General features: G+C 43.0%; 2 protein-coding genes across 3 annotated transcripts; both read left to right on the top strand.

The window, feature by feature from the left end:
* Positions 1–389: 389 nt before the first annotated feature.
* On the top strand, positions 390–3,222 carry LOC103990011 (phospholipase D alpha 1-like). Its single transcript, XM_009409017.3, has 3 exons — positions 390–580; positions 657–2,562; positions 2,656–3,222. Exons 1-3 carry the CDS (start codon positions 473–475, stop codon positions 3,087–3,089), a joined length of 2,448 nt encoding a protein of 815 aa, XP_009407292.2. The 5' UTR covers positions 390–472; the 3' UTR covers positions 3,090–3,222.
* Positions 3,223–5,567: 2,345 nt separating this feature from the next.
* Positions 5,568–12,258, top strand: LOC103990012 (glycerophosphocholine acyltransferase 1). 2 transcript variants are annotated; one of them, XM_009409019.3, is made up of 8 exons: positions 5,568–5,791; positions 5,906–6,013; positions 6,101–6,158; positions 6,277–6,377; positions 8,891–8,986; positions 9,058–9,151; positions 10,269–10,506; positions 11,732–12,258. In XM_009409019.3, the coding sequence occupies exons 1-8, from the start codon at positions 5,714–5,716 to the stop codon at positions 12,090–12,092; spliced, it is 1,134 nt and encodes a 377-aa protein (XP_009407294.2). In that variant the 5' UTR covers positions 5,568–5,713; the 3' UTR covers positions 12,093–12,258. The 2 variants fall into 2 exon arrangements, with proteins under 2 accessions (XP_009407294.2, XP_009407293.2); XM_009409018.3 differs by having other exon boundaries at positions 5,570–5,791; positions 5,894–6,013.
* The last annotated feature ends 139 nt before the right edge of the window (positions 12,259–12,397 follow it).

Below are 12,397 nucleotides of genomic sequence, written 5' to 3'. Positions count from 1 at the left end.
CAAGTTGCTTTTGTGACCGTATGATGTGGTGGGCGACAGTTGATGATGGCGACAAATGGCAAACAATTAGAGTGGCAGCACCATAGGAAGAACCTGCGCTATGAGAATTGGGTGATGAGCGATAGCAGTCTTCTGCTCTTCAATCTCCGCCATGCATATCCACCAGTGTAAAGCGTCCGTCTGACCTGCAGTTGGAGGATTCGTGTGTCTGCCAATGTTTCCACCACTTCATCCATGGCTTCGCTAGAAGAGATGCATCCTCATCATCGATGTTGACATGTAAGTATCTACTCCAAAAGCATGAACGCTTTTTGGTTGCACGGTAATCTTTGTCATGTTTTGTGTGTTCTCCGTTGTTACGAGATAGATATATAGATAGATAGAGATATATAGACAGATAGAGAGAGAGAGAGAGATTCTCCGCTCACGTTGTCGTTCTTTCTTTCTGAGTCTGTCAACAAGCAAGCAAGCGATGTCGCAGTTCTTGCTGCATGGAGTTCTGCATGCTACGATTTTTGAGGCGACGTCGGTGTCCGACCGGTGCAGAATCACCCGCCGTGTTCCCAAGTTCGTCCGCGAGGTGCCTGAGCTAACTGAATCCTTCTTCCCTTCCCTTCCTTTTGCTTCCTTTCATGTTGGATTAACGCTGCATGCAGCTCGTCGAGGCCGTCGAAAAGACGGTGAGTTTCGGAAAGGGGTGGAGCAGGTTCTACGCGACGATCGACATCGAGATGGCCCGACTTGGTCAGACGAGGGTGATCACGGGGCACCACGGGAATCCCCGCTGGAACGAGTCCTTCCACATCTACTGCGCCCACACGGCCGCCAACGTGGTCTTCACCGTCAAGCTCGAGGAGCCGATCGGAGCCAGAGTGGTCGGAAGGGCGTCTTTGTCCACCGAGGAGCTCCTCGGCTGTGCAGAGGTCGACCGGTGGCTCGAGATTCTCGACGAGGACCGCCGTCCTCTCCGTGGCGGACCTGCGATCCATGTCAGTCTCCGCTTCGTCGCGGCCGACATGGATCCCAACTGGGGAAGGGGCGTGCTAAGTATTCGCTACCCGGGCGTCCCCCACACGTTCTTCTCTCAGAGGCCGGGCTGCAGAGTGACGCTGTACCAGGACACGCACTCCTCCGACGGCTTCTTTCCCAGGATTCCGCTCGCGGATGGCAAGCAGTTCGAGGCCCACCGATGCTGGGAGGACATCTTCGACGCCATTCAGGACGCCCAGCACCTGATCTACATCACGGGGTGGTCCGTGTACACCGAGATCACGTTGGTGAGAGACCCCCGGCGGCCGAAGCCTGAAGGCGACGTCACTCTCGGAGAGCTGCTCAAGAGGAAGGCGAGCCAAGGCGTTCGGGTGCTCATACTCATCTGGCACGACAGGACGGCGTTGGGACTCGGATCGGTGCACTACGGGGGCATCATGGACACCCACTGCGAGGACACCTTCCGTTTCTTCGAAGGCAGCGATGTGCACTGTGTCTTGTCCGGCCGGGATCCCGATCTGGGCGACAGCCTCGTTGAGGATGTGAAGGTCCTCTACATGTTCACCCATCATCAGAAGACCGTCATCGTCGACCACGCGATGCCCAACGGGAACTCCACGATGCGGCAGATCGTCAGCTTCGTCGGCGGCATCGACCTCTGCGACGGGAGGTACGACATGCAGTTCCACTCTCTGTTCAGGACGTTGGCCGCGGAGCACCGCAACGACTTCCATCAGCCCAACTTCGACGACGCGTCCTTGGAGCGAGGCGGCCCGCGGGAGCCGTGGCACGACTCCCACACCCGGATCGAAGGCCCCGCCGCCTGGGACGTGCTGTTCAACTTCGAGCAGAGGTGGAGGAAACAGGGAGGCAAGGATATTCTCCTGCGGCTCACCGATCTGTCCGACATCATCATCCCCCCGTCTTCCGTCATGTTCCCCGAGCACAGAGACACGTGGACTGTTCAGCTGTTCCGGTCCATCGACGCCAGCGCCGCCTTCGGCTTCCCCGAGTCCCCGGAGGATGCCGCCGCGGTCGGGCTCGTCAGCGGGAAGGACAACGTCATCGACCGCAGCGTTCAGGACGCGTACATCCACGCCATTCGTAGGGCCAAGAACTTCATCTACATCGAGAACCAGTACTTGATCGGGAGCTCCTTCGGGTGGAAGGCCGACGACATCGAGCCCAAGGACATCGGCGCGCTGCATCTGATCCCCAAGGAGCTGTCGCTGAAGATCGCTAGCAAGATCGAAGCCGGGGAGCGCTTCGCCGTCTATGTGGTCATGCCCATGTGGCCGGAGGGCGCGCCGGAGCTGGGGCAAGGCCAAGCCATCTTGGACTGGCAGCGGAGGACGATGGAGATGATGTACACCGACGTCGCGCAAGCGCTCCGAGCCAAGGGAGTGGAAGCCAACCCCGAGGAGTACCTCAACTTCTTCTGCTTGGGAAACAGGGAGGTGAAGAGGAGCGGGGAACACGAGCCTCGGGAGCATCCGAAACCGGACACCAACTACATGAGATCTCAGGAGGCGAGGCGATTCATGATCTACGTTCACAGCAAGCTGATGATAGGTGAAACCGCGGTAGCAGCGATTCACTCGCGACGAGTCTGATTTCTCCACATCCTCCTAATCTACGTTGCTCGTCTCCGATGCTGTGTTTCAGTTGACGACGAGTACATCATATGCGGGTCGGCCAACATCAACCAGCGGTCGATGGACGGAGGAAGGGACTCCGAGATCGTCATGGGGGCGTACCAGCCGTACCATCTGTCGACGACGGAGCCGGCGAGGGGGCAGATCCATGGCTTCCGTATGGCGCTCTGGTACGAGCACCTCGGCGTGCTCGACGACGACTTCCTCCACCCGGAGAGCCTGCATTGCGTGCAGAAGGTGAACAATATCGCCGAGCTGTACTGGGACCTCTTCACCGGCGAGCGGCAGGACGGTGACCTCCCCGGCCATCTTCTTCCCTATCCCATCGGCGTCACATACGACGGCAGCATCACGCAGCTGCCGGGCTTCGAGTTCTTTCCCGACACGCGCGGCCGTGTTCTGGGAACCAAGTCGGCCTACATCCTGCCGGTTCTCACCACCTAAGTAGTATGTGTCAAGATTATTGGATAAGAGATTGTTATGGCAATTAATGTTGTGGGCTTGTGATGACAAACTACAAGAATAATGTTTTGACTTGTGAGAAAATAAATAAAAGCTTGCGATTGTGTGATGGAAATTATTTTTTTTAACACAAAGAATGGTGGATTTTTTTATGAGCCACAGCGGATTTTATTTATGATAAGAGATTTAAATAAAGAATTTTTTTATCATAAAGATAGAAATAGAAAAATAAAAAATTATATAAATAACCGAACAAATGATGAGATCAATACACACTCAGAGGATGAGTACATCCTCATCCCAAGATGAGGATGAATACCTCGTGTTGCGGGAAACAACAGTAAGCCGTGGCCTCGGGACCGACGCGGCTTGGTTCGGGTCGGAATGCATGGGGATCCGGCGCGGCGCTCCTCGGGGCAGCCGAGGTGGCCCGTCGCGGTTGTCCGGATGGGATGCAGCGCGGGGGTGAAGCCTCCGCGCAGCGTGGCGAATGTGCGACCTCGCCTTCGTTCTTGCACACAGGTCGGGTCGGAAGCTCAGCCCGACCCCTCCGACGATCAAGTCAAATGACGTGGAAGGGAGTTTTTTCTGGTGAAGTGTCCCCTCTTCGTTTAGAACTTGAGGGTATTTATAGGGTGGTTTAGTGTTACCTGATGTGCTTGCCCGCGGGGGGCAGGGTCGTACCTCTGATGGCATCTGATGTTGCTATAGACGTTGTGTGGAGAACCGAACTGCCGCAGGGTATGGGCGAGCTTCGGTCGTCGTCCTCCTCTGCCTTGGTCAAGTGCGCGGGCTCAGACGACGAAGTCGTTGTCTGAGAGCGGACGACGTCAGCATATGTCGAGTCAGCATTATTGCCCTCCTTCTCGGATAGAGTGGCGTCCAGGTGGGGCCGACGTCATGATATGTCATGTCGCCATTATTACCCCTATCACCTCGTACTCTAAACGTATCTATTTAGACAGACGATAAGATTTGAAACATTAGCTTTACACCACTCTCACACAGGTTTGAAAGAGCTTGTTGATCCATTTTTCATTGATATATTATAATGTTATGATCTCTAGATATAGATATAAGAATAAAATATATTACAATCATATAAAATCAAATATATATTATTTTAAAGAAAGATAATAATCTTGATTTAATTTTAAAAATAATCCTTTTCTATTTATTATATTTTTTATATATAAATTTTCATCCATGTAGAGATAAATATTAAATGAATTTGATTTTTTATTTTTTTTATTTTTTGTGAGTATATATTTTCATGTTACAACTTATTACCATAAGTATAATATCCTTAAATTAATAAAAAAAATTATTTTACAATGAATTTTTTTAAAAAAAATCTTCTTACAAAGCATCACAATTTTAAAATTTTTTGATAAAGTACCCCTAATCACGTGAAAAGATCATTTTACTTTTGCTTTTATTGGAACCATTGTCATCGCCTCCACTCACCATTCACTCATATTTTTTAGCAACTCCTTCCCATTAGGCCTAGTGATAGAGGCACAACCTTCACGACGTCTATCATCGCTACAAAGTCATTATCACTTTCAGCCCTCACCCCAGCGTCTCGACCATAGACATAAAAGGAAAGGGGTAGCTTAACTTTATCCATAGCCTTTGTAAAACTTCTTCATCGTTGTTAATCGGCAACTATAAAAAGAGTGGTTCGCAAGACCGATAACCTTCATTGATCACGAAAGGACCATCGAAAGAGACGATTAGTGACACGGTGGATAGTGATCAATAGGGATAGAATAATCATTTTAAAAAATATTCGATGAAAACATTTTAAAGTCGGAGTACTATTTAAGAAATTCTTAAATTTAAAGATTTTTTTTAGAATTGGTTCATTATCCTTTAATGAATCAATTAAATTGCTCTTACAGCGATTATCACTGTACCACCAATTGAATTGAAAGTGACTTCCCTAATTTCGGCATTGGTAAATATCGCATAAAATAATATGGTGTTTCCGCTTATAACGTTTTGTTACAACAGTTTGATGCCGTTCTTAACAGCTAGCCGTTGTAACATCATCATAATTTATAATCGGGTGACGGATGTCCTCCGTGGCTGAACTACCGCCTCAATGCTTTACTTACTCGTCTACATACACCGTCTTCAGCTACCTTCCTTGTGATTGGAGTCGTGAACAGATACGTGGAGTGAGTTGCACGTGGATGCCCGCAAGTCAGTCAATTATGAGGAAGGTAGATTGGTGGGTAATCTAAACTTAGTAGGAAAATTATTGCTCATCGCTTCCGAGAAATTAGACAGTGCTTCACACAGCGACAAAAAATGGCCAGAAAAGACACTCAAATAATCAATTATTACTGAAAGATGGTCAGGTCCGACCATCTTTGTGTCAGAACCGACGGTCTAGATTCATTTGGGTGTCCTTTAGCGTCGGTTTCGTGGGGGTCCATAGGACTGCCAAATACCGGGGCAAGAAGAGAGTCGCGTCTTGCCCTCGAGACTTCGTCTCTCACAACCCTTCCCCCTTCCCAGCCTCCTCACCATCTCTCTCTCTCTCTAGACGAACAGTAGACCGTTTAATATTTGGTAGACGAAGAGTAGCAGTACAGGGGATGGGAGAAGGTGAGACAGGGTCCGATGAAGGAGAGGCGTTCCAGAAGGTGCGGCATCGAATCGCGGATCAATCCAAGGTATGCACATATGCTTCAGTTTATCATGCATATTGGTGCGTTGTTTCATCTATTTTTGGCTCTTGCTATGGGTTCCATTTTGGTTCGATTGTTGTTGATCAGAGAGTGGTCCAGACGAAGGAGATCCTGTCGAAGCAAGCGGCGCAGACGAAGGAGATCTTGTCAAAGCAAGCCGTGAAGATTGCTAAACAAGCCGAGGAACATGAGCGTATCATATTCAAGGTACTTCGGTTGAGCAGATGTGTTTCACTCTTTGTTGTACTAAAAGTTTGGATCTTTAGCCCTTATTTGGTTCTTTTTGATACCCAGGTGACTCATCTGTTGGGGGTTCTTGGATTTGGTGCTTTTTGTTATATTTTGGGCGCTAGTAAGTTGTTATCGGTTTCATGTTCTCTCGTTTGGTGAAAGATTTGGCGTCTATAAAAAATTTGATGATTGTGAATATAGGTTCCACGATTTAGATATGTTCTTCTTTTTTCAATTAGGGCCACAAGATGTTCCCTACGTGTATTGCTTCTTCTATGTCACGTTCGTTCCTCTTCGTTGGATATACTATCGGTACAAGAAATGGCACTATTACCTCCTGGTGAGAACACATTCTGTGATCCTTGGAACTTTGGTCAATCTTCCATTCTTTACAATGACGAACGTTGTTGTGTTATCTGAAAACGTTAGCCTGAATTGTGATGTTGACTTAGTACGGATTTGCTAGACGTAATAATTAGTCTGTTTTAACTTCTTTGATATAAGGCAATACTTGTTCGATACATTAACCCAGAAAATGCTTGACAACAAACCATGACACTTCAGAAGAAGTTAATCAGTGTAGATTTTATTAAATAAATTGTCAATAGTTTTTAAATTTTGTAGGAATCTTCTTTTCTTGATTTATTGTCATCCCCCTCTGGCATACTTTCACTGAGATCTAAAAATCATGTGGGAATCATAACTGTGCTTAATATTACTTTTTTTTTTCTCTAAATACACTATTTCAATGTGAGCCTTTACCTGCATCATTTGGATATCTTTATGAATCAACAACCTTTTATATTTTAGAATCTTACAGTAGGTCAATATCATTTAGCTACATATCTTTGTCAGAGAAGTGGACGTTGACGTTGATTGAACAAGAGAAGTGAAAGATCAAACAAGCTAGATTAAAATCAATGGAATATGACATGCAAAGAGGTTCCCTGTTGAGTTGTTGGAAGAGAGGTGTCTCATTTCGAATAAGGTGGCCCATGATAGATGGCTCCCATGTCAGATGGGTAAAAAGATGAAACAACATATCTGTTAATGGTATACAGTGCACCCGTGACCATCCTTAAATAGAAAGTTATGCATTTATATTTTTGCTCAAGTATTTTTCATCCTGTAAGCAACTATTGTGCTGTCTACTGATAACACTTAGAATAGATTATTACATTTTCTTTTAGTTTTCTGCATCTGGAAGGCCCCATAGTTCATTAAAAGTGTTAATATTTTTTTGGTGTAAAAACGTTGGTTCAGATCTTCTAATCTTCTGGGTTAAGGAGCTTAGAACAATGAGCATGAGTTTTTTGTTTCTTCTTTTTGAATTGGCGCAACTATTCAGACTTTGGTATTTGGGCTCTATCAGGTATGTCCTTTTTGTGACAGACATAGAAGTCAGAACTGTATTATAGTTCTGTATCTTCTGGTGTCATAATTGGCTGTTAAAATGCTCGAGTAGAATACCTATGCGTCATTGAAGTATACCTGCAGGAAAGTCTTTAAAGCATCCATAAAGTTTTTGGCTGCAAAGTAAAGTTGAAGTATCTTATATGCATAAATCTTTATAATTGGTCAACTTATCCTATTTATTTACTATATTTTTGTCCACATACCTGACTAATATGCAACAGCAAAGATGACATTGTAAAGTTTGATCATACAAGTGGGTTTCTTTTGCTTTCTCAAACGTCTTCTGTGATTGAAGTCTGCAACCTATCCTGAGCTCAGGATAAATCATGGCTTATGACATGAATGATTGCAATGTATGAAGATTTGTGGCCTTCAAACTGGTAAATAGTCTCATTGTGGGGCATTACGAGGCCCTAGCTGATTCAACCACCTATGTTTTTTTTTAAAATCCAATCACTTATGTTGCTTTGCAAGAAATAAGTGAAATAGGACGAGACTTCATACTTACAAGTAAGATCAGCATGGTTTTATGGTTTGTCAAAATGGTTACCATCTGTGAGTGTTTCATGACTAGTGGCCTTCAAACTGGTAAATTGTCTCGTTCTGGAGGCATCACGAGGCCCTGGTTGACTCCTTTACTTGTGTTGCCTTGCAATATAGGTGATCATTAGGAGGAAACATTGAACTTAGAAGTGAGATCTGCATGGTTGTATGGTTTGTCAAAGTTCTGCCTAAGCATGTTTGAAGACTTGTGGCTTTCAAATCGTAATTCTCTCATTCTGGGGCATCGCAAGGCCTTAGCTGACTGCTTTGCTGATGTTGCTTAGCAACATAAGTGAACATTATGAGGAGTCCTCATACTTGGGAGACATTGTACTTACAAGTAAGATCAGCATGATACTATGGTTTGTCAGAAATGGTTACCATTCAAGGATCAAAGTGTTAAGTCATGGTTAGGAAAGCCAGACAATTTTTCTGCTTGCTTTAGCCTTTTTTTTTTTTGGTAACAATTTGTGGAATATAAGTTAACTAGTTTGAACTTGTAAAGATGAGACTTTATGCTGGCTGTCCCTCTCAAGAGCTATAACAACTCTTTACTGAAAAAGGGAAAAGACAGCCCATAGTTTATACCTTAGATTTTCAAACTTTGTGCATCACAGATTTATAACAAATAAATTTCTAATTGCTTGGTTGGTATTTTCTGTCTGTAGAATGTAATTTCCATTTATCTTCTTTGCATGTTGGTTTCTGATGGATGGTTATCTATCTCTTTTTTTTTTTGCTTTACTGCTTACTATTATTTTTCCAGTTTGTCAGAATGTTGTGTTTGTTTTTGAGACATATTTACTGCAATATCCAACCTTTCTACTTCCATGTAATATTGTGCACTACTAACTTTTTATTTCAATATACTAACAAGTCCTTATGTTTTTACAGGATTTCTGCTACTATGCAAATACATTCTTCCTAGTAATGCTACTCTTCTTTCCAAAGAATGAAAAGCTTTTTATGGTTTGCTTCTCATTTGCTGAAGTAAGAACTTATCCCTGGAACTTTATGGAACATGTATAAAATCTAAGTAGCTAATATCTGACCTTATTTAGGGGCCACTTGCTTGGGCATTAATTGTCTGGCGTAATAGCCTGGTGTTTAGTTCACTTGACAAGCTTGTCAGTGTTCTCATACATCTTTTTCCTGGTAAGTTAGCTATTTACTTGATAGCAGAATTAACAATTACACTTGCATATTTATACACTATATATGTTCTTTAGCCTTTCATTTCCTATTCTGCACCTCTCTAACATTTTTCTGAAAATTCTTTTGGATAGAGAAATATTAAATATGATTTGTTTCTGTCTCTTATGTGACTTATTCATGTATTGTGTACATATGTAAATATTTTTTTTTATTGACATGCTATTTTATTATGCCATAAAGGTGGATTATTGATGTGTGTAACTTGTTTTGGACATCTCTGGTTACATCGAGAGATGATGCCCAAATTTTTTTTCCATTTCTTTATTTCCTTATTTTTGCCATTATTTGATTGATAGAACTCTTTGCTGAGTAGGAATCAGATAGCATTGTTAATTTGCTGTTATCCAGGAAAAATCTGGGGATGCACTAGTAATGAGCTTCCATATCTGAGATGTAGATGTACTTCTGGGAATGTATCAAGTAGTCTCCATAAGGGGATGAACAGTGGTGCTTGGTGAAGTTAGTGTAGAATGCTTATAAATACTTGATTCTGAAACATTTTTAGAAGGGTGTTTGTTGAAAGGCAATGCATTTATTAATGATGAGAAGTCAATAATGCATAACTCTAGAATATGGTGGATCCAAGAAGCAAAGAAAGATAAAAAATCAGGGATAATGCTATATAGACTTGTATAAAAAAATTGTCTATTGGTGAAGCATTTTAAAGTTTACACCATGCAAAAATGGATATTTTGCAAAATCCTTGGACATCTAGTTTGATTTGAAAATTGACTTACAAGGACCTTTAGTGTTCATAGGAGTTTATCAACTAATAGACTTCCGTGTAGATTATGCATGAGTTACGTGGATCTCCTGAATTTTGATTTTCTGTTAACACATAAAAGTACTTAAGTTGCAAACAATGAATTTGCATTAAGCAAACAAATTGGAGTTTTGGTCTCATTGGTATCAGATCACCAATGTGGATAAAGAAATTATTACATGGCAATTTCTCAAAGGTTTGGTTCATGCTTCCACTGAACTACTGCTCCACAGTTCTTTATCTCAATCATTGCATTTGTTCCTTACCCTTGGAATATGTTGAACTACATTTCAGGAATCGTTTTCTTCACTATTCGGTGGTGGAATCCTGAAACTTTTGCTGCCATGCACCCAGCAGGGAGAGCAGCAAGGGTGTCATGGCCATATGTGGAGGATAAATCATACCTATGGACATGGTTATTTGTTGTTCCTCTAATTGCATATACCCTTTGGCAAATTCTCTATTTCCTCATTGTGGATGTTCTACGTCGTCAGCGACTCTTGCAAGACCCCGAAGTCATGACTTCTTACAGGTTTGAATATGTTTTCCTCAAGAGCCTTTTGTTTTGTTTATTTCCAGCAGCTATAATTTTGACATATTTAATTTTAGACTGTTCAATGGTTTCCATTATCATTTTTCTGACTTATAAAAGTGTGCATGTTGATATCCTTAGATTCCTCGATATTGATTGTTTACAAATCTGCAGTAGAAAGATCGTAACTGTTAAGATTTCTGCTATTTCTATATGATATGTTGAAAGCTGGAAGCTATTGACATGAAAAAAATGCAATTTAGTACGCGGGACGAACTCTATTGTTATATGATTCTTGGAAGTTGGAACAATTATTGGTCTAGGGAGCCTTTGTCTAAGAGCCATTCAAAATTATTTTATTCTTGAGAAACCAATTACCTCTTCCAATTAAGGAAGTTAACAAGCTCCTTGATGTTCTTTAGTTCATCCAGTTTTTTTTTTTTTTTTCCAGAGAGAAGATAATGCATTAACTTAGAAGATGAGGAGTACATGAAACACACTCAGCATCTGAGGATATGAGCTTAAGATGCTCAAAATGAAACTTCCCATTCCATAAAAAGGTGGACTTGGTAGTCTTAGCAAAAAAAGGTACCTAGTTGCCAACACTGTTGACCTTTATAAATGTGACGGAGTGTAGCAGCTTGAAAAAGACTTGCCAAGTCTTGGATGTCTCTGATAATGTTCAGCGTTTGTGAAGGTGGTGCACTGGATCAGTTGATGATATCCCCAGTCCTCGTCGAAACAGATTCTAGATGACCTTGTGTGTATCTGTGTAGCATTGCAGCCTTTAGCCCTTCCTAAATGGCTCTAGCTTCAAAAGCATCCAAAAAGCTCGAGGGGGAAGTCTGCCACCTGGAAAAATGCAGTTTTGATCACAGTCCAACTATTTATTGCATAGCTCCGAAGGAGTTGCCGTGTAGCAACAGCTTGGTGAAATACACCAGTGTGCTTGTGCTTGGTGTGTTTGACTCTTAACATCATTTCTAACCTTCCAAACCATCCACAACCCATTAGCAATACAATGTTACTTTTGCAGTGGATAACTCGGTCTGAATCTGTCACTAAAAAATAATGATACTGAGTTGCTTGTAGAACATAGTACATGAATCACTTTTAATCCTTTCACATGAAGCATAACAGTCTTTTCCTGTGGATTATAATTTATGTTCATAACCCGGTAGAGAGATACTTTTTGATCATTGAAGTCCTTGTGCCGGTGATGCAGGGAACTCTCAAAGAAGGCTCAGAAGGCAAACAACATCTGGTGGCGGTTGAGTGGGCTGCTGGGTGATAAGAACCGACAAATTATGTTCATTTTGCTCCAAGCTGTATTCACAGTGGCAACCATGGCCCTTGCAGTTCCCATCTTCATGTCCTACAAGACGCATGTTACTTTCCAAATTTTCAAGGTCTCTGCAATCACATGGAATGGCGGCAGCTTCATTCTGGATGTCATACCCAGGCAAGCTGTCCTCAGGGAAAAGAAGAAACTGGAGATGAAACCCATTGTAGAAGAGCCGGACAGACTCTCGGCAGATCTCTCAACAAGCAGCCATGCCACCTCTGGCGAGCCAAGTGGGATGTAGATTGATAATGTATAGAATGCAAATATTCTGATTTCTATATGAGCCTTCAAGTTGAGGCAGAGACTGATATCATCTAGTTCTGTGTCCTCCCTTTGGTTTATTCTTCTTCAATGTTACAGAACTTTAGGGATATATGTTTGAAAACAAGGATTTTAATTTTGAACTATACTGATGGTATCGGACGGTACGTATCGGTTCGTTAGCAGATTGATACGTGGGTTTTTCACTACTGAGCGGTATCAGCTTGGTTATGATCTGGCTGTGGGGAGGAAAGAAGAAGTGTCGAGGGAGAATCGAGAAAATCT

This window comes from Musa acuminata, chromosome BXJ3-6, assembly GCF_036884655.1.
Source record: "Musa acuminata AAA Group cultivar baxijiao chromosome BXJ3-6, Cavendish_Baxijiao_AAA, whole genome shotgun sequence".
In the NCBI taxonomy this organism is placed as follows: domain Eukaryota; kingdom Viridiplantae; phylum Streptophyta; class Magnoliopsida; order Zingiberales; family Musaceae; genus Musa; species Musa acuminata.
Note: the sequence above shows the minus strand (reverse complement) of the source record. Positions and strands in the feature narration are given on the sequence as shown.